The sequence below is a fragment of the Hyperolius riggenbachi genome, chromosome 3, assembly GCF_040937935.1.
Source record: "Hyperolius riggenbachi isolate aHypRig1 chromosome 3, aHypRig1.pri, whole genome shotgun sequence".
Taxonomy (NCBI): domain Eukaryota; kingdom Metazoa; phylum Chordata; class Amphibia; order Anura; family Hyperoliidae; genus Hyperolius; species Hyperolius riggenbachi.
The window spans coordinates 209,981,047-210,008,873 of record NC_090648.1 but is presented as its reverse complement, the minus strand read 5'-3'; the positions used below and the strand labels follow the sequence as shown (position 1 = coordinate 210,008,873).

General features: G+C 46.6%; 1 protein-coding gene across 2 annotated transcripts; it reads right to left on the bottom strand.

Moving 5' to 3' along the window:
- Positions 1-27,169, bottom strand: LOC137563316 (hydroxylysine kinase-like). 2 transcript variants are annotated; one of them, XM_068275613.1, is made up of 5 exons: positions 26,983-27,169; positions 18,021-18,383; positions 17,730-17,872; positions 7,282-7,465; positions 1-2,974 (listed from the first exon to the last, which is right to left on the bottom strand). In XM_068275613.1, the coding sequence occupies exons 2-5, from the start codon at positions 18,361-18,363 to the stop codon at positions 2,505-2,507; spliced, it is 1,140 nt and encodes a 379-aa protein (XP_068131714.1). In that variant the 5' UTR covers positions 18,364-18,383; positions 26,983-27,169; the 3' UTR covers positions 1-2,504. The 2 variants fall into 2 exon arrangements, with proteins under 2 accessions (XP_068131714.1, XP_068131715.1); XM_068275614.1 differs by lacking the exon at positions 26,983-27,169 and adding an exon at positions 26,764-26,825.
- Positions 27,170-27,827: the final 658 nt, after the last annotated feature.

Genomic DNA, 27,827 nt, shown 5'->3' with positions numbered 1-27,827 from the left:
ACAGACAAACATGAAACAGAGGACGCGAGCGCTTGCTTAACGGTTACCTCACCGAGCCTCCAGCAAGCGTAGCAGACAAGACAGATACACGAAAACAGGGACAAGCGAGAGATAGGATCCACAGCACTAGCGAAAAGTGGCTAGCGCGATCCAGGTACAGAGTAGCAGAACAGAAGGATCCCCAGCGCTAGCGAAAAGTGGCTAGCGCGATCCCAGAAGACAGAGCAGAAGGATCCCCTGCGCTAGCGAAAAGTAGCTAGCGCGATCCCAGGAGACAGAACAGAAGAGATAGCTGGTAGCAACCGCTGCACCAGCTATACTCCAAAAACAGAGATCAGAACCATTTCCTGTCGACCACCGTGGGACAGGACAATGGCAACAGGCAAGACAAGACAGAACAGGCAATACAGATAATACAACCTGACTGGGCTAGAAGGGGAGCCTAAAGCAACCCCCAGGAATTAACTATACTAGATAGCAATGGCTGACACTCCAGCAGTGTCCATCAGGAACAGACCATGGAAGGGAAATGACCAGCAAAGCCTTCTGGGAAACATAAAGCTCTTATAGTGCCAGTCATCAAAGAGGGCAGGTAGGGGATTTGCATAACGAATGTATGCAAATTCCCCAGCAAGAGAACAGACCAGAAACTTGCAATGGAAAGACAGGTCTCTGTTCCAGAGACCTGCAGCCCACAGACTAGAGGAATGGACAAACAGCTGTCTGCCTGTGCAGCCAGCTGAGCGGATCATCACAGGGGGCAACTATACTAGCTATACTGGGGGCAACTATACTAGCTATACTGGGGCAACTATACTAGCTATACTGGGGGCAACTATTCTAACTTCATTAGGGGCAACTAGTTTCACTGGGGGCAACTATACTAGCTTCACTGGTGGCAGCTATACTGGGGGAAACTACTATCTATACTGGGGCAACTATACTAGCTAATACTTTAAATTACAGTTAGCCCCGCCCCCATCCAGTCATGACCATGCCCATTTTTGCCGTGAAGCACGTCGCAGGTTGTGGCCACGCCCATTTTTTTAGGGTGTGTGTCTTTTAATACCCAGCACCGGGTGCCAAATGCCCTGGGTACGCCACTGCTGAGCACTTTACTAGCTATACTGGGGCACTGTACTAGCTATACCGTAACCCGCTGCGCATGACACTGTCCACCAGGTCGCGCATCGTAAACTGCCCCCCCCCCCCGGGTCCCCGGAGAAAAATTTGGTCAGAAAGTGGTCCCCGGGCCGACTAATCTACAGTATAACACAGTTGTTTATAATCTATATTGGGGACATTTAATTTCATTTTAATTGTTATTGGTGAAACCTAGTCTTAGCCATATGTTCTCTGGAATTATCTCCCCCAGTTTCCTCCGATCATTTGCCTGATGAAGCGGGACTGTACCCGCGAAACGTGTTGCAAAGTAGAGCTTCTAATAAATGTTATTTTTTTATATAAAAATAATGAATTTTTGTCTGTTTTTCCTTGAGGGAGGTAAGTCCACTACTCCCCCCTTTTAAACAATTTTTAGACGCTTTTATTCTATTTTGGTGCCTCTGTTTCAAACATCTAAACATTGTCTAGTCCTCCCTTGGTGGAGGGGTGTTGTTACCCCCATCTTTCCTGTCTACAGAGAGCGACTTCTTAAACCTGAGTGGGGCCAGGTTATAATTCTCCCCACCTGCAATTACAGTGGTTGCCTGTGTGGTAACCCACATTTGTTAGTATATTTTCATTTACTCCTAAAAACACTTACTGTGAATCCTGACGATACTACACCATATTGGGCTCTCGGTTTCCATTTTTGTCTTACAAAATATACAGTATAGTGCAACTTGAACTTGCTAGCAGATCACAATGAGTAGAAGAATACTTTGACACAAAGAAATTGTAGTGACAGATGCATTTTCTGATCAGTCCTGATTTTATTTCTTTTGAGGAAATACTATTTTCATGTCTCATTCTCAAATATGCTCATTGATTGGGTTCCACTTAATGTTTATATTTTACCATGCATTTCAGATGCTCTGAAATATATTATTGAAACCTGCTTGCCAGTGAACTGTAGCTAGTAGAGACCTGCTCTCTGCTTTACAGTAAAACATGTGTGGGTGAAGCTGAATGCAAAGTTTGGCGACAAAGGTTACAAGCATGGAAATAGTTATTCTGTTTAATGTTTATCAGCACAGTTCATTGCCCACTGTATCTCGTGTCACTTCTGTGTGCAGTTCAAGACTAGGGGAGGAGCTTGAGTAGGCTCCTACGCTGGCACAGCCTGTTGCAGACTTGTAGCTCATAGGAAGTGGAGTTTTCATTGTCTCACCTTTTGAATAGGAAACTGGATAAACAAATGTACAGCTCCCTGTAAGCACAGCTATAAAGACATGATTACATGTACAACTGCAGTAACAATTTACTCTGGACAACATATGTGCTTTAAAAATTTAACCCTTTCCAACTTAAGTTTAGTTGTACTTGGACAATGAATTAAAAAATTAGGCTTGATGTATTTTGTCATGATATGATCTAGCAGTTTGCTCCCAAATCTTCCCCACAGCCTCTTTCCCCATATCAAGTAATGTAATTAAATGTTTCCACCCAGTTTTAGCAGTTACCATGAGATACTCTTCATTTTCCGGGCACAGTAGGACACTGTACCTGGCCATCACTAAGGACTGAGCAAATCTACAGCACACCAAGGTGAAGAGGGCCTCTTTCTCCTCCCTTGTCAGTGGGATGATGCTTTCAAATCCTGCCAGTACATATCCCCCCACCAAGAGAGGATCTTTGCTTTCTATCATCATGTACATTATTGTGATGGCTACTTCAAACACATAGTAACCAGAGCTCATGTCACCAAAATCCAGAATCCCCGACACATGGTATTGTTGCTTCGTGTTTTCATCAGGTCCGTTATTCTTCTGCAATAGTATATTATGGTCATTGAAATCTCCATGATTTATGCCTGTGAGAATTAAAAACAACAACAATAAGTGAGATACTTACTCTTCTTGCTCCTATTAAGGTGAAATGTTATGAATATATATAAATCAAAATGAACTACTATAGAGACTATGCAAACTAGGAACACGCTATCATTATGGGAAAGTGTCAGTGGTGGAACTACAATTCATGGAGCCCCCCAGCAAAACTTTGATGGGGCCTCCCAATGTTCACATCCCTTCCCTTGCTTCCCCTTGGTGCCCTTCCCAGCCTTAGGGCCCATCTCACAAGGGTCATAAAACAAGTGTCGCCGTCATGATCTTCACACCCGTAACAAGTGTAGCCACAGTAACACCTGGTCTGAAGTATAGTCCCCTGTATCGGAGGATACAGCACTGCTCCCCCCTAGTTACAACCATGGAAAGTGCCCTCTGTTTCCAAAATAAAATGAACTACAATCTCTTATCCAGACTAGGAAAACTCTGTGGCAAAGTGATCCTACTGTCCCAGTTGGCATATTTTGCACTCAGGAAAGGGTGCACCATCTTCAGAAACAACAAAGGTTTTGTTTTTTTCACCTATACAGAAAAGATTCCTTGACCCTTATTCAATTCACTTTTTTTCCAGAGTTTACCTCTAGGAGATAATTTTTCATCTTCTCTTTAACCACTTAGGTCTATCTGGACAGATATATCCGTCCAGATAGCCTTCCCCGCTGCAGCTGAGCCGTGTGTGCTCCCGCGCGCTCCTGCCGCCTTCCACACTTCCCATTCATTGATCTATGTCTCCGCAAGAAAAACGGCTTCTGTGAAAAGCCGCGATTTTTCTATGTCTCACGTCATCCCTTCAGTTCCTGTAAGCAAGAGCTCTCGCTTACAGTATGAAAAACCAAATCATGCTTTCAATTTTTTTTACATTAAACAAAATATGGCTGATTAAAACATACGTAAATTCTGATGGTGAATGCACAGGAAAATATGAATATATCGGAAAAAAAACATACAAATATTTCACCTGAACTACTTTATTAATATCCAACAATGTGCAACTATTTTCCAAAACTCTTTTTTTTCCTTTTCTCGTATATTCAGCTATATTAAGGCTGTCACATTCATTTTCTTTTTGAACAATACCAGCTGCTTGGCTAGCCTGCTGATCTTTCTAGTCAGTAGTGTCTAAATCACACACCTGAAATGAGCATCCAGCTAATCTAGTCAGACTGCAGGCATAAACACCTGATCTGCATATGCTTGTTCAGGGTCTATGGCTAAGGGCCCGTTTCCACTATTGCGGTGCGGAATCGCCTGGATTCCACCGCTGACGAAATCGCATGCGGATGCGATTCCGCATGCGTTTTTTGCCGCGAATTCGCATGCGAATTCGCATAGGTGAGGGTATATGCGATTTTAACCATGTCACTGCCTGTGTGAATTTAGGTTCTTATCCGTTAGCCGGGCGCATCCTCTAGGTGGCGACAAAACTCCACCAGAGTTACATCTTTCCCTACCATCCATGTCGGCCTGGAGGGGGAATAGTAATTAGCGCCACCTGCCGGATGCGCCCGGCTAACGGATGAGTACCTGAATTTACATTGGTACCTATGCAAATTCAAATGCGAATTCGCGGCAAAAAACGCATGGGGAAAACGCATGCGATTTCCCTATTAAGTACGATTCGCCGGCATTCCACACGCAGGCGAATTCTGAGGGCTCTGCCGTGCAGAAAAATCCTGCACAGAAAAACGCACAGCAAAACAACAAGTGGAAACAGGCCCATCCACTTGTACTGGCTGTGCGAATCCGCATGCGGACAACGCATGCGGATTCGCGATAGTGGAAACGGGCCCTTAGGCTGCATTTCCACTAGTGTGGTGCGGAATTGCCGGGAAATCACCACAGACGAAATCGCATGCGGGTGCGATTTTGCATGCGTTTTTCCCGCGATTTCGCATGCGATTTCGCATAGGGTAGTAGGTGGGCGATTTTAACCATGTCACTGCCTGTGTAAATTAACATTACCTCCTATGTGAAATCGCATGCGAAATCGCGGGGAAAAACGCATGCCAAAACCGCATGCGATCTCCCTATTAGATACATTGTATGCGATTCACTTAGCTGTGTGCGGGAAGCGAATTCTGACGGCTCTGCCGCACAACGCACAAGTGGAAACAGGCTCATCCACTTGTATTGGCAGTGCGAATCCGCATGCGGACAACGCATGCGGATTCGCTATACTGGAAATGAGCCCTAACAAGCAGAGAATCAGCAGGATAGCCAGGCAATTTTCCTTGTTTAAAAGGAAATAAATTTGTCTGCCTTCTTTGTGAACCTGAACTTTACAGCAGCCACTCTCCGTCTGTGCATTCTCATACACATAATTGCATTATAAAGTGCACTGGAATTGTGAATATGTCCTAAAGACTGTTTATAGGGAATCTGGCGTGAGAAGCATGGTATTGCACCCCCCATTGCCCCTTTACCATAACTTATACCTATAAAGAAGACACACACACCATATATGGAGAAAGGCCGCAGCCGTTTATTGGGGAAACATGAATGACAAACCTTTGCACCATACTTTAGAACTTTAGATTTTTATCGCGATTTTAATGAAAGTGAATAGGAAAGATTTTAAAAACACTAATCAATCGCAAAACGCTCAGAAAAGTTGTTCTAATGTGAATGGGCCCTTAGGCCTTGTTCACAAATTGCATTCCGTTTGTGTGTCCATCCACGTTTGGCTTTTTTGAGGCGATTTTTATTTTCGATTCCCGGCGATTACCTGCGCACTGTTTTTTTTTTTGTGAACCGCTTTTCTAAGCGGTTTTGCCGAGCGATTGTGTTTTTACACTTCCTGATGTCAGTCAGGAAGTGAACTCTCTGGAAAAGAATAAATACAATGGGCTCAATTCACAAAGCGGTGATAACCCATTTAAAGACTTTAGGCGTGATAACCATTTTATCATGCCTAAACTCAGTTTAGGCATGATAAGTTTAGGCATGATAAGTTTAGATAAGTTTAGATCGCGCGCAAAGTCCCGCACGAAAAGCAGCGCCATTAAACTCTATGCAAAGTGCACCAGACTTTGCTAGCGCAAAACTTTTGATCAGCTGTGCACTGCGGTGCTAACCCAGTTGGTGCTTAAACTTATCACACCTAAAAACTTATTACACCTAAACTTATCATGCCTAAACTTATCACACCTAAACTTATCACACCTAAACTTATCATGCCTAAACTGAGTTTAGGCGTGATAAAGGGCTTTTCACTAGCGTGCTAACTGTTAGCACCGCTTTGTGAATCAGGCTCAATGTATTTATTCTTAAAAATGCGAACGCAATTGCTGCACAAAGCAATTTTGTGAGCATTTGTGTTTTTCCTATACCTTCCATTGAGGCAAAAATCCATGCACCGCTTTTCTGAGCGGATCGGAAACAAACTGCTCAGATGTGAATTGTCTCATAGGGTTAGAGACCCATCTGGAAATCCCATTCTGAATGAGATTTCCTTCAGGGCTTCCCCATCGTCATGGCGACGAACGGAGTGACGTCATCAACGTCACAGGGACTCCCGATCCACCCCTCAGCGCTGCCTGGCACTGATTGGCCAGGTTGCACAGGGGTCCCGTGGAGGGGGGGCCCTCTTTCGCGCCGAGTAGCGGCGGATCGGCGGCGAGCGGCGGCGACGATCGAGTTAAACACGCAGCTAGCAAAGTGCTAGCTGCGTGTGTGAAAAAAAATTCAAAATGGCCCAGCAGGGCCTGAGCGGTGACCTCCGGCATCTCTGGACGAGCTCAGCTCATCCAGAACGATAGGGAGGTTAAAAAAATCGAAAAACGCCTCTAGTGTGAACAAGCCCTCAATGGGGTAAGGGGGGCAATCCCATGTGCTGACAGGTTTATTATACCTGTCTTCTTACATATGGTGAGGGCCATATTTATTTCCTTTTAAACAATACTAGCTGCCCGGTCGTCCTGTTGATCTTTTTGGCTGCAGTAGTTTCTGAATCACATGTGCAGCATGATGCTGCAGGAATTCAACGGATATTCATGTAATTACAGCAAGGTTTACACAAGAATGATCCAGATCCCAGGAAAGGAACCTAAAGCTAAGTACCCACATGCAAGATGCATTGGGCAACCAGAGGTGACGAACGATTGTTCCACATACTGTAAATAAAGAACGAACGTTGTAATTCAAGTTGTGTTGAGATATGTTGTATATTCAGCTTGGGGTGCAGTGATATACTGTATTAGAAGCTCCATACTCGCTGCCAGTAGGACATATAATAACTGAATGCCCTGTGAACTGTACACGATACACTACTTACATCTGCGAAAAGATTTTAGATTCTGCTGCACAGAAGTCTCATACTGGCTTATCACTACTTCAATCCTCTCGTGTAAACTGTGTTCTGTTACGGCATATATATATTTTCTGAGCAATGGGGTGTTTGATAAGTTCCAAATATATTCACCACGATCCAAATGCTGTTTATATGGATGTTGGAATTTCTGAAATGAGAACAAAATTATTTTCAGTTTTCTAGCTTAGATGTAGCTTTCCCATTCCTATTTCTCATCCACTTATGTCACTGGGTGCTATCACATGCAGAAGTCAATCTCTGCTTCAACTTTCTAGTGTATCTCAGATTGTACCAAAATGCAGTGGATAGGTGGGGTGGGGGATGCGTTGTCAGGGGCTATTGGGGCCAGCTCCTTATCCTCCCTCTTGTGCAGAGTAAGGCCTCTTTCCCACTAGGACATTGCGTTTTAGGGGACGTTATAGGTCGCATAACGTGCCCCTAACGCAACGCCTGGTGGTGTTGGAGGAGGACGCTACCTAGAGCTGCGTTGTGCAGCCAGGGCCGGCCCTAGACTTTTTGCCGCCTGAGGCAAAATTGGAAAAAATCGCCGCCCCTCCGCCCAGCCGTGGGTGGGGGCGCCTAGCTGGAGGGGTAGCGGGCAGAAAGAGGGTATTGGCCTAGCGATGTGGAGGGGGGTCGGACCCCCCCTCCCTCGCCTGGGTCCCCCGATCTGCGCTGCTCCTCCAGCGTTAAACCAGCGTGTATATCATTAAGAGGCAACGGGCGGGGGAATCATTTACCTCTTCCGCGTTCCATCGTGCGTTCCACTGACGTCACTTCCTGCATGGCCGTCCACATACAATACAGTGGGCGGCGTTGCCGGAAGTGACGTCAGTGGAGCACACGATGGAACGCGGAAGAGGTGAGTGATTCCCCCGCCCGTTGGCTCTTAATGATATGCATGCTGGTTTAACGCTGGAGGAGCAGCGCAGATCGGGGGACCCAGGCGAGGGAGGGGGGGTCCGACCCCCCTCCCCACCGCTAGGCCCAATACCTCCTTTCTGCCAGCTACCCCTCCAGCTCGGCGGGCGGCCCGCAGCATCTAAGGACAGGCGGGTGCCGCCCCCCCATATCTGCCCCCCCTTAACAGTTAATCATTAATTACTGTTAAGAAATCGTCTCCTTAAAAACATTAAATAACTTTTTAATTGATATTAATAACTCTAACGTTCTTGATAGTAGTCTTCATTTAAAGTTATTATTTTTAACTGCATTCATTGCTATTTTTTATTTTCAGATCATTGAAATTTACATATAAACACATTGCAGTATAATACATTTTAGCTATATTTAAAATGTAATGCAGTACGCAGTCCGATCCTGCACAAAGTGTATTATAGTTAGTAAACATTAAGAGTACTGTACTTTAAAGGTACAAATTAGCTAACATTAATATCGTTATGATTTTTTTTTTTAAACTCCAATCCTGCACAGTCACAGTGTATTAATGTTAGTTAACGTTCACAGTACTGAACATTATTTGCACAAAGTTGATAGTGTTAGTTTACGTTTACAGTACTGCACATTACTTGCAAAAAGTTGATAACATTAATAACGTTAATATTGTTTTTTCAAATCCTCGATCTGCAACATCTTTAAAATTTTTGACAGTGTTACATTAAATCCATTCACCGTTTTGCAGTAAAATAACGTCTGCAGTTTGGCTTCTTTAGGGCGCTGTTGATAAATAATGTTACTGTGCACAATAACATCTGCTGTTTGGCATATGAACGGCGCTATTGTTAAAGAGATACTGTAGGGGGGTCGGGGGGAAAATGAGCTGAACTTACCCGGGGCTTCTAACGGTCCCCCGCAGACATCCTGTCTTGGCGCAGCCACTCACCGATGCTCCGGCCCCGCCTCCGGTTTACTTCTGGAATTTCAGACTTTAAAGTCAGAAAACCACTGCGCCTGCACGCCCGTGTCCTTGCTCCCGCTGATGTCACCAGGAGTGTACTGCGCAAACACACACCATACTGGGCCTGCGCTGTGCGCTCTTGATGACATCAGTGGGATCGAGGACACGGCAACGCAGGCGCAGTGGTTTTCAGACTTTAAAGTCTGAAATTCCAGAAGTGAACCGGAGGCGGGGCCGGAGCATCGGTGAGTGGCTGCGCCAACACAGGATGTCTGCGGGGGACCGTTAGAAGCCCCGGGTAAGTTCAACACATTTTCCCCTGACCCCCCTACAGTATCCCTTTAAGTAACGTTACTGTGCGCTGTTCTTTTTTCCCCGTGCGCCATTATGATACAGTACTAACGATAAATAGCGGTAAGCGTATCTTTTTAATGCGGCGCCATTTTTATGCATCGGCGCTGGGCGCCATTATTCTCTGATCCACTGTATCAGGTCTCCTCCTCCTCCTGGTATCTTTGTGATGCATGGAGACGTCCGGAGGCTCCTGATTGCATGTCACATTAACCACTTGAGGACTCAGCCTTTACCCCCCTTAAGGACCAGCGCTGTTTTTTATGATCTGTGCTGGGTGGGCTCTGCAGCCCCCAGCACAGATCAGATTGCATGCAGAGCGATCAGATCACCCCCCTTTTTCCCTCCCTATGGGGATGATGTGCAGGGGGGTCTGACCGCTCCTGCCGGCTGGCATGTTGCAGGGGAAGGGCACCTCAAAGCCCCCCTCCGCGGCGAGATTCCCCCCCCTCCCACTCCTCCCTGTCCCCCCTGGTGATCTGGGCTGCACAGGACGCTATCCGTCCTGTGCAGCCAGTGACAGGATTTCCTCTGTCACATGGCGGCGATCCCCGGGCCGCTGATTGGCCGGGGATCGCCGATCTGCCTTACGGCGCTGCTGTGCAGCAGCGCCGTTCAATGTAAACAAAGGAGACAAACGTCTCCTGCGTTTACATTTAGTCAGCGGCTCGCAGGCTATTCACGGAGACCCGCTCCGTGATCTAACAGGAAACGGCCGCTTGCGCGAGTGGCCTTTCCTGATTAATTAGGGAGGCACCTGGCGACGCAGATGTGCGTCGCTGGTCCTCCAGCTACCACTTTGCCACCGCACGGTATGAGTGTGCGGTCGGCAAGTTGTTAATATGAGTCTCAGGGTGGTGCGTAGAGTGATTCTTGGAAGGAAGAGACCAGATACAACACTCCCTGTGCTTACTTTGCACAAAAGTAGGGGAGGAGGAATGGAACAACTGGCCATTACCGGGGAGAATGGATTGTCCAGCCATGACACCACAATCATTTTGCTGGGGGGCCGGGCCGTTGATTTTATGCCCCTTACTAAATGTATTACATTTAATGTCAAGCAGTCACAATGTTGCTATAGAGCAGCTACAGGCAAATTGCATATTCATCAGAAACACATACTGGACAAGGGATATGTTTCTCCTGAAATGTTTCTCCGGAAAACCTGCCATTTAATGTACATCCTCATGTGCAGCCAGTCTCACCTCCTCCTACACTTGCTAAAATGAAAAAATGATTTCTTAGCATTTCAAAAATATGGTCAGGCAGCAGAGTGCTTCACTTGGTTATCAATCTCAACTTGCTGTGCTGGCATTCCTGCTTTCAGTTAATATTTAACAGGGATTTAGTCTGTACCTCTCGGTGTTTCAAGCCCTACTGCATAGAGCCAGATTAATCCATGCCATGCACTGATGAGGATCAAACAATCCGAGACAGTCTGTATGCATGTTGGATTATTATGGCTCTGTACAAATTAACTGTGAGGATCCGCTTGGCTGCCTGCGCAGGCAGGCAGCCTTTTGACCACTGTTCAGGTCTGCATTCTGCAGGTCTCTGGAAGAGAGACTTTTTGTCAGTATTGCAGCTTGCTGCTGAGGAGTTTGCATACACTCGTTATGCAAATCCCCTACCTGCCTCCTTTGATGACTGGCAGTATAAAGAGCTATGTTTCCCAGAGTCCTTTGCTGGTCATAAGGGTTAGTTCCTGTGAAACACTCCAAGTGTCAGCCTTGCTCTTTGTTTGAAGATTAGCTTAGAGTTATTCCTGGAACTGCACTGCACAGTTTCCCTAGTGCAGTAGGATTGCATATCTGTTTTGTTTGTCTGTTGCGATTGTCCTGTCCCAGCGGTGGTCGACAGGAAATCGTTCTGTGTGTCTGGGTGCTAACTGGAACAGCGGTTGTTACTGGTAGCCCCTTCTGATCTGTCCTGCCTGGATCGCACTAGCCTTGCGCTAGTGCTGTGGATCCTATCTCTTACTTATTCCTGTTTTCGTGTATCTGTCTTGTCTGCTACGAACGCTTGCTGGAGGCTCGGTGAGGTAACCGTTTAGCAAGCGCTCGCGTCCTCTGTTTCATGTTTGTCTGTCGGTGGTTAGTTAGGCATGCTTGTCTCTGTTGTGCTTATCATGCGGGGACCGCGCATAAATGCGTGCACTGTTGCGAATGAGTGCGGTGTTCGCGTTTAGCTAGCGTTTGTTATTTTCCTTATCTTCTCATTGTATGATTTGCTGTGCCTTTGCTACTCTCGTGCTCTGCCTTGCTGTAGCCTTGTGTCACCTTGGGCAATCGCATCTCTCGCGATTGCGTTCCTACTTCATATCTGCTGTTGTGTATGCACCATCGCGGGTGGGCGACTAGTTTGGTGCACACACATCCAATCTGTCCCTGTGCTCATTCTCTTTCGCAATCGCTTCTCTTGCGATTGCGTTCTCACTTGGTTTCCTTTGTTGTGTGTCCGCCGTCGCAGGGTGGCGGCTAGATTGGTGGACATACATACATTCCTCATCTGTGCTTATTCGGTCTTGTGTCGCTGTTAGCAATCGCCATCTCTGGCGATTGCCTTCTCACTTTGTCTTCATGGTTGTGTGTTCATCGTCGCAGGGTGGCGACTAGTTTGGTGGACACACATACCCTCTGTCGCTTTGATCTCTCTCTTTCAGGGCTATCTTGCCCTGCGTTTCTTCCCTTCGTACAATTCCTGTCTGGCATCTGTGGCAGGGCAGAGGAGCTGTTCCTCTGCACTCCACAGCTCCACCTGTCGACAGGAATTTCCCTCTACAGGTGCATTGCACCTTTTGCTGGGTTCCCTCAAATTACACGCTTGTGGAGGATTTCCACAGTGTCAGCGCACGTCTTGTGCGCTGATCATGGAGAGAATTCCACAATCGTTACATTAACAAGCTGACACATCATTGCATTCCAGGGGTTCTGGAGATGTGTTTAGCTTCTAAGGGTACAATGGTTAATTTGCATATATTAAGCAGTGATGCTCTGGGAGACATCTCAAGCTCACTCCAACCTGAATTATCGCAAATTCTTTCTGTTTTAAGAAAGCAAACTTTTGTTTTTCTTAACATCTTAGTAAGGGGGCTTTTAGGACCATTGTAGTCCCTTACACACTCCAATGAGTTCTGGGTCACCATGAGCTTGCTGGTTAGTCTGTACCTCTCGGTGTTACAAGCCCTACTGCACAGAGCCAAATTAATCCATGCCATGCACTGATGAGGATCAATCCGAAACAGTCTGTATGCATGTTGGATTATTATGGCTGTGTACAAATTAACAAGCTGACACATCATTGCATTCCAGAGGTTCTGGAGGTGTGTTTAGCTTCTAAGGGTACAATGGTTAATTTGCATATATTCAGCAGTGATGCTCTGGGAGACATCTCAAGCTCACTCCAACCTGAATTATCGCAAATTCTTTCTGTTTTAAGAAAGCAAACTTTTGTTGTTCCCCTTTATAATAAAAGGGCCAAAAAATATAGACGTCCTTTTAATGGGTGATCCACCACACCCAATTCCAATACTTGTTTCTTATAGAACCATAGTATACTATAGTTTCTTATAGGACCATAGAAGAAGATGCTAGTGCACAGTCTTGCAGTATAAAGCTTAATATAAATGTTATTGGCACAAATACAAAAATTCAAAAAATGAGCACATTTCATAAAAACTTTTCATCCGTAAGAACAATCTCCATGAGTCATAGAAAAAAGCAATAATGAGACTGGTATATGATATGGCTTGACGTGGTAAGCAATTAATTCAGACAACGACACATATTCATTTCGGGCTTATTGTTTGTCCTTCATCACGCCGGAGTATACAAAAATAATTCTATAGGGCCCAGTCAGCTAGAGAACCAATAAACAGAAGGAAATGGCATCTGAACCAACCAGATGCTAACACATTATCCCATACCTCCCAACATTTCAATGTCCCAAAACGGGACAATTAGGCCACACCCCTGGCCACACCCCCAACCCCCTAGCCACGCCCACCCCAGAAAAAAAGTAGTTTTTTTTATAATCTTGTTTAATTACCCCCAAATGGGAGGCGCTGGGAGGGTGACGGTGGGGAGGAGGAGGGTGAGGGTGGCCGTGGGTGGGCAGGCAGAGAGAGGGGGGAAAAAAGCCGACCGAGGCACCAGCCCGCACGGTATGCGGCATGGATGGCCGCCGCCGCCGCCATCATTAACCTTCTCCCTCCTCCTAATATGTCCCCCAGTGTCCCCTTCCCCCCGCACAGTAAAATGGGCAGCTGAGCGGCCTGTAACTCTTACCATTACCGTACCGGGATCCCATCTGGTCTTCTCGCTTCCTGTGACGTCACAGGAAGCAGGAAGCGAGAAGACCAGATGGGATCCCGGTTCGGCAGTGCTAAGAGTTACAGGCTGCTCCGCTGCCCATTTTACTGTGCGGGGGGAAGGGGACACTGGGGGATATATTAGGAGGAGGGAGAAGGTTAATGATGGCGGCGGCGGCGGCCATCCATGCCGCATACTGGGCGGGCTGGTGCCTCGATCGCATTTTTTCCTCCTCACTCCCCAGCAGCCGGGACCAAGGGGGGGGGGGGGGCAGCGCGGGACAGCGGGACAGCCCCCCAAAATCGGGACCGTCCCGCCGAAAACGGGACAGTTGGGGGCCCTGATTATCCCCATGGCAGGCAGCAGAAATCAGCCATGTGGCTATGAAGGGAGTGTCTCCCAACAGCTTCAGCAGCACGGCTTTATGATCTGTAGTGCGCTATATGCACACCTTACATAGCAGTGCGCGCTGCCATGTAAGGAGTGTGGCTTCCTTAGTTATGCGCATTGTAATGCACAGGGGTGCAGCTAGGGTTTTGGTGGCCTCAAGCAACCTATAACTGGAGGTCCCCTCCCCCCAACCCCTTCCATGAATGGAGTATTGCAAAAATGGGTAGGGCACAGGGGCGGCGCCAGGGGGGTGCAAGGGGGTGCTCGAGCACCCCCTAGAATTGTCCAAGCACCCCCTGGAGTGAACTGACTTCAGGCGTCTAAAAGACGCCAAGTCAGTTCACACAGCGGCAGCACGGAGCAGCAGGCAGGGCTACGGTAAGATGGCCGCCCGGAGCCCTGTTCTGCAGACTTCGAGTCTGCAGTGCATGGCTTCGGGCGGCCATTTTCCCGTAGCCCTGCTCTCTGCATGCAGGCAGGAAGTCTCGTCGTGACGTCGGGAAGGAAGAGGATCGTGGGCGCGCGGGCGCTGCGCGCCACAATGAGGTCGGGACTCGGGACAGGAGGTCGGGAAAGAAGGTCTTCTGGCTGTAGGTGAGTAAATGAGTTTTTCTTTTCTTTTTCAGGTGATGCTGATTGTGCATATTGGGGTCATATCTGCTACGGATTGTGCATATTGGGGTCATATCTGCTACGGATTGTGCATATTGGGGTCATATCTGCTACGGATTGTGCATATTGGGGTCATATCTGCTACGGATTGTGCATATTGGGGTCATATCTGCTACCGATTGTGCATATTGGGGTCATTTCTGCTACCGATTGTGCATATTGGGGTCATTTCTGCTACAGATTGTGCATATTGGGGTCATTTCTGCTACCGATTGTGCATATTGGGGTCATTTCTGCTACCGATTGTGCATATTGGGACCATATCTGATAACGATTGTGCATATTGGGACCATATCTGCCACCGATTGTGCATATTGGGACCATATCTGCCACCGATTGTGCATATTGGGAACATATCTGCCACCGATTGTGCATATTGGGACCATATCTGCCACCGATTGTGCATATTGGGACCATATCTGCTACCGATTGTGCATATTGGGACCATATCTGCTACCGATTGTGCATATTGGGGCCATATCTGCTACCGATTGTGCATATTGGGGCCATATCTGCTACCGATTGTGCATATTGGGGCCATATCTGCTACCGATTGTGCATATTGGGGCCATATCTGCTACCGATTGTGCATATTGGGGTCATATCTACTACCGATTGTGCATATTGGGGTCATATCTGCTACCGATTGTGCATATTGGAGCCATATCTGATAACGATTGTGCATATTGGGGTCATTGGACGTGTTTTTTGTTAAAATCTGCTCACATTACGTGTATTTTCTTGAGAAAACCTGCACAATTATGTGAATTTTCTGGGAAAAGGGTCACCAAAACTTGGGCCCTCTGTCTTTGCGTTGCACTTTTAAAGGGAACCCGAGGTGAGAATAATATTGAGGCTGCCATATTTATCTCCCTTTAAGCAATACCAGTTGCCTGGCTGCCGTGCTGGTCCTCTGCCTCTTATTCTTTCAACCATAGACCCTGAACAAGCATGCAGCAGGTCAGGGGTTTCTGACAATATTGTCAGAACTGACAAGATTAGCTGCATGGCTTGTTTCTGGTGTAATTCACTTCACTACTACAGCCAAATAGATCAGCAGGGCTGCCAGGCAACTAGTATTGTTTAAAAGGAAATAAATATGGCAGCCACCATATTACTTTCACCCTGGGTTCACTTTAAATTACAGTTAGCCCCGCCCTCATCCGGTCATGACCACGCCCATTTTTTCGCCGCGCCGCAGGTTGTAGCCACACCCATTTCTTGCCGCGGCGCGCTTTGCGTGCCGCAGGTCGTCAGCTCCCCCGGAAATTGGTCCAGCACCTGCATAGCACCCCCTAAAAAAATTTCCTGGAGCCGCCACTGGTAGGGCACCACCACCAACTAAAGCCATAGCGAAAAATGGGCGTGGTCAAGACATGATGTGGGTGGGGCCAAATATTAGCAAAATACAGGTAGTCCTTGATTAATATATGAGATAGAGTAGAGGTGGTGCCCTCAGTGTTGGTAGCGAGCTATAGGTGCTGCAGTATAGGTAGCCAGGTACAGGTAGTGCCCTCAGTAATAGGTAGCAAGCTATAGGTGCTGCAGTCAGAGCCGGGACAAGGTCCTCCAGCACCCAAGGCTGAGACACCAAAGTGCGCCCCTCCATCCCTTCACCCCAGCCGTCACACACTGATTGCTATTAGACTAAGAGGCACCCTAGGGCCCCCAACACCTTAATCTCTAGTTGTCTGGCTTGTAGTCACTTCCATGTATCTCCTTTTCTTATTTCTTTCTGCTTCAAATACAATTAGGAATGACAGCTGAATGAATTGTGCGCCCCCTCCTACACTGCGCCCTGAGGCTGGAGCCTCTCCAGCCTATGCCTCGGCCCGGCCCTGGCTGCAGTATAGGTAGCCAGGTACAGGTGGTGCCCTCAGTAATAGGTAGCATGCTCTAGGTGCTGCAGTATAGGTAGCCAGGTACAGATGGTGCCCTCAGTAATAGGTAGTAAGCTATAGGTACTGCAGTATAGATAGCCAGGTTCATGTGGTTCATTACTAATGCGCGAAGCAATGAGCTTAAAGGGAACCAGAGGCCCCAGAAAAATGATTTTATACATACCTGGGGCTTCCTCCAGTCCCATATGCACGGATCGCTCCCATGCCGCCGTCCTCCGCGTCCTGTATCCGGTGGTACCGGGTCCCGTAGTTTCGGCCAGTCGGCGGTAGCACGCGGCCAATTGTCCGCATCACAGGGGCTCCCGGCATACCCTTACGCGTGCAGCTGCATACTGCGCAGCCGCACGTGTAAGGGTATGGAGGGAGCCCCTGCTCATGCGGACATTTGGCCGCGTCCACCGGAAGTGACGGGACCCGGTACCAGCGGATCCAGGAAGCGGAGGATGGCGGCGTGGGAGCGATGCAGGCTTATGGGGCCGCAAGAAGCCCCAGGTATGTATAAAATGTTTTTTCTTTTTACAAGTCAGGCGTCTCTGGTTCCCTTTAACATTAACTGTGGATGGCCCTGCTTCTGTGAAGTATCGCTACCACAATACTTCACTCGCGGCCGCTACTGATAGCATATAATTCCAAAGGGTTCACATACTTTTTATTGCTTCTGTATCTAAAGAGTCCATGTTGCCCATTGCTGAGCCACCTTCATCTATAGTAGCAACATTAGACTGTGACTACAGTAGAGGGACAGTCAATGACATGACTATACACTCCATAGAGAACTGCAGAAGATGGCAACGCTATATTAATGGTCTTACGCCTTAGGCAACACAAACAGGTCTTCTCTGATACAGCAAATGCCCTTTTAGCAACACATTGAAGAACAATACAAGATGAAAGTGAACCGTGTTTATCATGACAAAATAATAAACATACCTTAGTTATTTTTTCATCAACAATGGCTGCCATTCTGCCAATATCAAATAATATTTCCGGAGTTGCAGAAATGTTAGCCGCTGGTGTTCCAGGAAGGTAGGTTAGAAGTCTCACCATATGATTGTGTACTTTGTCCCCGTAGTCTAAATGGGAGAAATATTATTTTAAGATAATGGATTCAGACTTAGTTGTTGATTCACAAAGCTTTTCTCTTAAAATATCTCACCTTACATATTTTTCTTGCATAGCAAATGGCAAAACTAGTGTTTGGCATTTATTCAGTAACCTTACCTATAGCTTCTAGGGACATGATACGACCAGTTTTTGTGAATATGGGATTAGGTGTAGGCAGTCCCTTTTCATGTAAGAACTTCATAACATGTGTTTGAACTTCAATAAGTTCTGTTTGTTTACTGCTTTCAGCATTCATTATCTTCAAGACATACTCATTTCCAGAGGAAGTCCCATTGCTCTGAGTCTGTACATAGAAATTCTGGTCATCATAACTTGGTAAAGACGTCACTGTCGATACTTGCAGGCCAAAAACATTCTCCACCAAAGTGATGACTTGAGCATTTTTGAGAAGTGGTCTGGTAGCAATAAACGTTCTTTCATCTTCAATTTCAGAAGTCATCTTCCGGCTTACAGAAGAAACTAATTTTTTTAAGACATCAAAAATGTAAATTATGGAGAGCAGTTAAATTTCTACATACTTCAAAACAATTGTGAAACCAATTGTATATATGAAAACAATGGTATTTTTCTTTTTTGCATTTTTATTGCGCAATTTTTTCCCAACTAGGCATTCACTGCCTCAAGTTTTGGGCGCACGTTAGGTTGAACTCTGCAAAGGTGGCTGCCCAGGACTGAGTGCATTATTCCCCTCCCTACCTCACCCACTACACGTCATCCCGTCTCCACCCTCCCTCCATAGCAACAGAAGGTGTTGCTTGGCTGCAGCTGAAGGACACATCTGTATGTGTTCATGCATGAAACTGGGGGAAACAGTTATTGAAAGTGTGTATGTAGCCTCAGAATTGTTTAGAATTATCTACAGTACCTATCTATCTATCTATCTATCTATCTATCTATCTATCTATCTATCTATCTATCTATCTATCTAGCTATCTAGCTATCTATATATGTTATGTAAGTTCAAGCTCAACTCAAAGCACAATACCCAGAAACACAGAGGGTGGCACAATGGCATAGCCAATAGCCCTCTTCAGGGCCGGCCTTAGGTTTCACAGCACCCTGAGCGTAATCAGATATTGGCGCCCCCTCCCTCCCCATTCATCCTCTTCACGTGCATATAATAGGCAGATCCCCCCCTTAGTGTATATAGGCTACTTGTCTTGCATATGTAGGCAGATCCCCTTTAATGTATATATAGGCAGATCCCCCCTTAGTGTATATAGGCTTAGGCTACTAGTCTTGCAGTTGCAGATCCCCTTTTAGTGTATTTAGGCAGCCAATCCCCCCCCCCCCCTCCCCTCTTAGTGTATCTAGCATAGGCATATTCTCCCTTTCGCGTAGGGAGGTTGGGGATGGGGAACCTTACTTTTTTGCTGGTCTTCTATTCTTACTGTCTGCAGAGCAGTGCCAGTGTAGCTGCTGGAATTCTGGGAGCAGGAGAGAAGGACTTGTCGTCACTCAGGACACTGTCACAGGGCTAGTGGCACATGTACTGCGTGCTTCCCTGCAGCAGCCTGAGCCTCAGGGCGCCTCCGCCCATGCTGATTCCTGACATATCGCGGGGCCTGGCAGAGTCTCGCACTCCAAGAGGCAGCCAGAGGCATATCTGGGTAATACGGCGCCTATGGCAAACACTGAAATTTCTCCGCCCCCCCCCCCCCCCCCAACACATCACAGTCACATGCCATCAGATAATTCATCTAGTAATCCTATGCCATCAGATAATTCATCAAGCAGTCTCATGCCATCAGAAAATTCATCAAGCAGTCTCCTGTTATCAGATAACTCGTCAAGCAGTCTCATGCCATCAGATAATTCATCAAGTAATCACATGCCATAAGATAATTCATCAAGTAATCACATGCCATCAGATAATTCATCAAGTAATCACATGCCATCAGATAATTCATCAAGTAATCACATGCCATCAGATAATCCATCAAGTAGTCACATGCTGCCCAATAAAAATAAAGTTGCAACAGTCAACCAGATAAAATAATTACGGTAAGTAGCCAGGTACCTCACAATAAAAACATTACATAGACAGATGCCTCAAGATAAAACAATTTAGTAGCCAAGTCCACCCTGGATACATAAATTAAACAGCCATGTTCACAAAATAAAAGCATTAGATAGCTATGTGCCCATACATATCAGTAGGTAGAAAAATGTGCCCCTAGATGTTAGGTAGCCATAGCGGACCCCCAATTGCTGGCTGGGTGCAGGGTATTTGCTGGGTGCTGGTTAGGGCAGTGTGCAGGCTGGTGGCTGGGTGCAGGTTAGGGCGGTGTGCAGGATGGGTGCAGGGGCAGGATGCTGGTTAGGGCAGTGTGCAGGCTGGTGGCTGGGTGCAGGGTGGGCAGTTGTGGCTGAGGCAGTTTGGGCAGTTGTGGCTGGGTAGGCAGTTTGGGTGGGTAGTTGTGGCTGGGTGGGCAGTTGTTGTGGCTGGGTGGGCAGTTGTGGCTGGGTGGGCAGTTTGGGTGAGTAGTTGTGGCTGGGTGGGCAGTTGTGGCTGGGTGGGCAGTTTGGGTGAGTAGTTGTGGCTGGGTGGGTAGTTGTGGCTTGGTGGGCTGTTTGGGTGGGCAGTTGTGGCTGGGTGGGCAGTTGTGGCTGGGTGGGCAGTTTGGGTGAGTAGTTGTGGCTGGGTGGGCAGTTGTGGCTTGGTGGGCTGTTTGGGTGGGTAGTTGTGGCTGGGTGGGCAGTTGTGGCTGGGTGGGCAGTTGTGGCGAGTAGTTGTGGCTGGGTGGGCAGTTTGGGTGAGTAGTTGTGGCTGGGTGGGCAGTTGTGGCTTGGTGGGCTGTTTGGGTGGGCAGTTGTGGCTGGGTGGGCAGTTGTGGCTTGATGGGCTGGTTTGGGTGGGTAGTTGTGGCTGGGTGGGTAGTTGTGGCTGGGTGGGCAGTTGTGGCTGGGTGGGCAGTTGTGGCTGGGGCAAGTCACAGACCTCAGATCTCACGGCGACCGGTCCCCGCAGCCTGTCCCCGACAGACCTGTCTGGCAGTCCAGACCTCAGATGCGGCGACAGCAGAGTGGCTGGCCGTGCACGCTACCCGCGCTCAATGTATTCCAAATGTGGAAGTGACGTCAGCGGTCAATGACGTCACTTCCGCATTTGGAATACCTTCAGTGTGGATAGCCTGCGCAGCCAGCCACTCTGCTGTCGCCGCGATCTGAGGTCTGTCGGGGACAGGCGGCGGGTGCAGAGGCGGCAACGGGAGGGGAGGCTCAGTGGCAAAGGTGCAGCTGAAACGCCAGCAGTTTGCTGTTCTTCGCCCTTAGCGGCACCAGGGGGTGGAGCAAGACGCACAGCAAGACGGACCCATCTGGAGCCCGCAGCAGCCAGATAATGCATGCGGCCAGGCGGCAGGAGCGCCCCCTGGAGGCCGGCGCCCTGAGCGATCGCTCTGGTCGCTCAGGTCAAAGGCCGGCCCTGGCCCTCTTGCAGTGCTGGGGTCAAAGGTTTCAACTCTTTATTCAGCGATCTCCATGGAGTTTATGTATTCTCTGTGGGTTTGTTCTAGACACTTTTATTTCCTCCGACATCCCAATAATATACTGGTAACTTTGGGGAAATTTGTTTCCCCAAAATTGAGCCTTGGGCTATGACTGCGGTGGGGCTTAGACTGTGAGCTCCTCAGAGAGACAGTTAGTGAGTTAGTGACATGAGTATATACTATGCAAAGGCACTGTGGAAGATGTCAGCACTATATAAATACACTACAATAATAATAATAATAATAAAAGCCATTATTGGCAACTTTGTGTCCTCACCTTTCTCTCCTCTACAGTTTAGCAACATGGTATTGACAAAGCTACTCCCTTCAGCTTATTGACTGAATGGTGTAGGTAAAAATCTATCTTTTGGGCTAATATTGCTCTCCCTTCATACAGAAATGGAAAAATAGCTGCTTAAAGTGAATCTGAAGTCAGAGGTATGGGGAAGCTGCCATATTTATTTACTTTAAAGCCTCATCTACACGCGTAGATGAGGCTGCGATCCGGCGGCTCGATTAGCCGCTGGATCGCCTCTTCCATGTCCCCGCGCGTGCCCGCCGCGTCCCCGCTTGCCGCGCGTGGGCCGCATTCTATTCCCCGCTCGTCCCTGCTCGTCCCCGCCGGCCCTCGTGGGGAGCGAGCAGGGAATCGGCGGAAGCAAGATCCGTCCTGTCGGATCTTATCAATCGAGTCGCATCAGCGGCTCGATTGATAAGGAACATCGCGGCCGCATCTACGCGTGTAGATGCGGCTTTAAACAGTAACACTTGCCTGGCAGTCCTGCAGATCAGTCCAGCATTAGTGTCTGAATCACACACCCGAAACAAGCATGCAGCTAATCTTTTCAGTAACATCTAATCTGCATGCTTGCTCAGGGTCTATGGCTAAAGGTATTGGATCAGCAGGACAACCAGGCAACTGTTAATGTTTAAAATGAATTAAAAATATGTCAGCCTCCATATACCTCTCACTTCAGGTTCCCTTTAAGAAGGGTAGCAGTTACTTCCATTCAGTAGATTGTGAATGCCTGTTTTTCATTCCGAGAACTTGAATACAAGAAGCCTGAGCCGTGTACAGTATTCAAAGTGCTTACATAACAAAAGTATTGCCAAAGTGAACTCCATAATCCTTTATTTGTATGCTCATTTCTCACAAAGGATCCTGCAGTTATGTTATTCCCTGTGTTATTGTACCAGTTATCATATTTCACAAGTGATCCTTCTAGGCATTGCATATTTCTACGTGTCCTGCCTTAATATGCAGATCCTTAAAATAGCATCTGGTTTCCGTTAGCTGTAGATTGCAGCAGCTGTGCATCCTCCCCTTGTAACCCATTCCTGAACACAGGAACGCTTCTTTGTGCAGTATAGCATTTGAAAACATATGCCTTCACCTTCTAGTCTCTAAGTATGTCCTGATTCAGACAAGTTTCATGGATGCGACAGCCTGTTACCACACTTTATATTTACATTTAAGTAAAAAAAATGTAATGTTGTTCACTGCTTTTCTGCAGAAGGAAATGCTACAATAAAAAATATTGTAAATAATGCAAAGCACAGGGTTTAGAGCTCATGGTTCCAACTTTGATATGAATCTATCATGAATGTACTTTGTTTCAATCTATATACTGTAATAAATATTATTGTATGATATGCAGGGCCGGATTTACCATAAGGCACTGTAGGCTTGTGTCTACAGGCGTCTGATGATGGAATGGCGGCTCACTCCCCGCTCTGAGCGCCTCCTTCCCCCCCTTCACTATGCAGAGTCCTGAGCAGTACATAAATGAGAGGTTACTCACCCAGGTCTCGACATTCCACTAGGAGTTACCACTAGCTACTTAATACTGAGGATACCTGTGGCTACCTAATGCTAGGGGACACCTGTAGCTACCTAAGATGGGTAAAGGAGAAATGAAAGCTAGGCCAGTCAGCACACTTGTGGTGCAGTTGGGGGTGGGGGGTAGGGGGGTTTTAGGTTCATGGAGGGAAACGTCTAGAGTGCTAGGACATCAGTGCCTATAGGCTCCTGTGATGTAAATCCAGGCCTGATGATATGACAAATTGAAATATTTTGCTTGCTGTAAAGGTGCCCACTGCCCATACATTGGTGGATAGCTGGTAGATCAGGTAGACAATAGAGATCATCCAGATATCAAATGTTTCTCCTTTCAGTACTCAATCTGAACAATGTTGGGCCTTCATGCTCTGAAACCAAAAATCGATTCTGTGTGGATCAAAATTATGTGAACATTAACCGATTCCTTTGTGATCAACCAATGTTTTCCATCCTGCTTGATTGAGTAAATTTGTTGATTTAGGCAGATATTCATCAATTTTCATCGATCCAGCAGGTTGGAACCCAACTGATTCTCAGCCGATCAGATAAAAGTATTGAATTGAATGGTCAATCAAACAGGAAAATCATGTAAAGTATGGGCACCTTAAAGAGAAACCGTAGCCAAGAATTGAACCTCATCCCAATCAGTAGCTGATACCCCCTTTCCCATGAGAAATCTTTTCCTTTTCACAAACAGATCATCAGAGGGCTCTGTATGGCTGATATTGTGGTGAAATCCCTCCCACAGTGTGATGTCAGGGCCATGGTTCTGTGGTTCTGACATCACACTGTGGGAGCCTTGTTGCATTGTAGTAAATAACAGCTGTTTACAGCTGTTTCCAACTGCCAAAAAAGCAAGCAGCATCTCCTTCCACTGACATCATCTGCCAGCTGTAAAAATGTCACCATATGATAAATGTCAGAATGTAAATCAGGGAGAGGAAAGATTTTACAATGGGCAAACACTGACTAAATCATTTATACATAATTTTTGTAAAAATGAAGAACTTTTTGTAATTACATTTTTACACTGCAGTTCCTCTTTAAGACTTGAGGTAGATTCCATAAATTACTGAAAAAAAGATTTATCCTTGTTTACATTCTTTACACTGCTTTCTTATTCTTAAATAGTTTATGTTCCCTGCTTCTTATAGTTCATGAGCAGCTGGAAAGTAACAGGCAGAGCCTCCATGGACTTTGCCTAGAGTGTCAGCATTCTGTCTGTCTATATCCTGGGTTATCACCATCAGTGCTGCTCATCCAGATTCCGGATATCCGGGTAACCCGGATATCCGACCATTTTTCAGCTATCCGATTCGGATTCAGATACCGGATTTCTGTAGAAATCCGGATAGCTATCTGCTTATAGTTGGCTGGCAATGCGGATATCCGCGGATATCCGCGGATATCCACAGAAATCCAACTATTGAGTTACTGTATGACGTCTAGGACATCATTGAGCCAATCAGAGAGCTCCCAGCAGAAGCCCTAGCAACCAATCAGAGAGGGGAACCCTGGCCAGCCCCACCTGACCTCATTGAGCCAATCAGAGGGCTCACAGCCTAAGCCCTGGCACCCAATCACAGAAAGGAACACTGGCCAGCCCCCCTGTATAATAAGGAGGGCTGCCATGATGAGAAATATCGTCCTTGCTTGTGAATGCTTACTGAGAGACATGCTCCAGTGCTGCTGGCCTAGCAAGTGCTGTACACAGTGATAAACCTAAAGTTGTTCAGTGATTAACCCCTTCACTATCACTACACTATTGTTACATTGTTAATTAGACTAGCTAGCTTGATTTCATTCAGTGAGTGACAGTCAGAGTGTGTGCTCCAGTGCTGCTGGCCTAGCAAGTGCTGTATACAGTGTTAAACCTAAAGCTGTTCAGTGATTAACCCCTTCACTATCACTACACTATTGTTGTATTGTTAATTAGATTGATTTTATTGTGTGACAGTCAGAGTGTCACATGCAGCTGACACATAGCTGCAGCTGCTATGTGTCTGTGTGTGTGCTGTGCACAGACCAGGCCAGCTGCTGCCTGCTGGCCAGCTATTAGCCTTAGCTAGCTACAGTATAGGTTAGGGATTAGGGAATAGGCACTTGGCACGTGTAACGTGGCACTTTGCATGTGGCACTTTGCACTTTGCACATGGCACTTTGCACGTGGCAGGTGGCACATGTCACGTGGCACGTGCAAAGTGCCATGCGCAAAGTGCCACATGCAAAGTGCAAAGTGCAAAGTGCCATGTGCAAAGTGCAAAGTTCCACGTGCAAAGTGCAAAGTTCCACGTGCAAAGTGTAAAGTGCCACGTGCAAAGTGCCACGTGCCATGTGCAAAGTGCCACGTGCCAAGTGCCACGTGCAAAGTGCCATGTGCCACTGCCAAGTGCCACGTCCGGCATGCTCCTGGCAGAAGTTACCCCTGCTGCTGCTGCATTGCCCTGCTCCTGCAGCTGTTGCTGCTCCCACCGCCAGGGTGCCACAGGCCACTGCTGCTGTGCTGATACCACCTATATTTAACCCAAAACACAATTGCTGCGTAAATTTTTGGAGGTGTCTTGGCTGAAAACTGCCATGTCCCAGTTGTGCGGTTGGACTTGGGACACAATGTGGCTGCATGACCGCTGTCTGGAACCTAGTCCTGATGGTACTTTACACCCAATTTTTTTTTTTTGGGGGGGGGGGTGGATTTTAAGTCCCCACATCATCAATTAGTGTTTCCCTTTAAAAACTAATGATGCTACATGCCTCATTTACCTTAAAAAAAGGTTTTTAAAGCAATTTAAAGGCCACTTCTGTTTTTTCTATCCAAATATCCGAATTTGCCCGGATACCCCCTATACTAAGGTCGGATATCCGATTCAGATTCGGATCAGAAAATGTTGAACTCGGATATCCGACCCGGATCGGATATCTGGGTATCTGGATCCGGATCCAATCCGGATTTTGAAAAGGGGTATCCGAGCAGTACTGATCACCATGTTGTATGCTTACCCCAGGGGGTACTTGTGATGCATCCAAGGGGTACTTAGGCTTGATATAGTTAATTCAATATGACAAATTTAGAGTTTTAGAATATGATAAATAAAAGAAATCCTGTATAAGCAACAACTCCAAATTACAATTTTAACTATTTACTGTAAATGCCATAGTAAACTCTTGGAAATTGTTTAGAAACAAACAATTACCATGTACAGTAAAACCCCCGTTATCCAGAACTCAGTTGACCAAAATTCTCAAGAAACCAGAAAAAAATCCTGGCCTTGCAGGATGCATCAATGTACGTTTACACTTCTTTATACAGTAATAAACCTCTGTTAGATTAAGTTAAATCTGTCCATTGTCCTAATTTGATTTTAATTACTGTATTTCAACATTAATACAGAGTTAATGGTAAGTATACAGTGTGGGGTATAGCCAATCCCTGTTGGTGTCAGATAATAGGGGGAAGATTACTGTACTACTACTAAATATATCTGTAAAGGGGTACTTGAGATAATCTTACCATAAAAGGGGGTACTTGGTGAGCACAGGCTTTCAAAAGGGGAAACATACCAATAAAATGTTGAGAAACACTGGTCTTTATCAACCACGTTGTAACCTAAGCACAAATTCTTGTTATTGAAAGCGTCCAATAAAAGTTCAGTACAAGTTATCAAACGATCAATAGCTATGAAAAACATATACTTATACATACATTTGCTAATGATAAGAAATACCCTACCTAAACTCTTTAGGCTCCCAGGCTTGCTCTCAGTCGATGCGTGGATCTGTATCGCAGAGTGCTATGAGAGCAGCCTACTGACAGGCTGCAGTGTTGCTGGAACTGGATGTGGGAGGCCCAAATTGGGCCTTATGTGTGTCCAATAAGAAAGTGCATCCTCGTAGCCAGAGAAAGTTCCATACGGAGCAGCTGCAGATCTCAAAACAATAAAGCTGAACTTTGCTCAAACGTGCTAAACGCACCAGCTTTTTCTGCCTTGTACATTTCCTATGACCCGCTGTGACTGTTAAATATTCACCCATTCTGCACATTCCTTTTAGATAAGCCAAAGCTGTTAGATGATCTTAGAATAAAATTGTAAATATGGATTGAATTGCTTTAAAGAGGAACTGTCGCGAAAATCTTAAAATTTAAAACACATACAAATAAGAAGATCATTTCTTCCAGAGTAAAATGAGCCATACATTACTTTTCTCCTATGTTGTTGTCACTTACAGTAGGTATTAGAAATATGACATTACCGACAGGTTTTGGGTTAGTCCATCTCTTCATGGGGGATTCTCAGCATGGCCTTTATTCTTTATAAAGACATTCTATAAGGAACCTGCCTTTGTCTGCTGGTAATTTCCGCCGAGACCCGGGCGGAATCCACTGCTTCCGGGTCTCGGCGCTTGTTCCCAGCTGATGACGCTGTCACTAGTGTACAGGCCACACATTCTGATAGGCGGAGGGTGCATTCCCAGTACGCCCTCCGAAAAAGGTAAACAATAGTCAGCTGACTCCAGTCAGCTGACAGAGCTGACACCAAGGTAGGGCCTTGCTGTGTGATTGGATGTGCAGTGTGT

What these genes read in the sequence shown, in the direction of transcription:
- LOC137563316 (XM_068275613.1), bottom strand. Translation starts at nt 18,363, where the DNA reads ATGACTTCTGAAATTGAAGATGAAAGAACGTTTATTGCTACCAGACCA. An exon ending in CATGTCCCTAGAAGCTATAG is followed by an intron (nt 17,873 to 18,020) that starts GTAAGGTTACTG and finishes TCTCCCATTTAG; the next exon opens with ACTACGGGGACAAAGTACAC. An exon ending in TCTAAAATCTTTTCGCAGAT is followed by an intron (nt 2,975 to 7,281) that starts GTAAGTAGTGTA and finishes TAATTCTCACAG; the next exon opens with GCATAAATCATGGAGATTTC.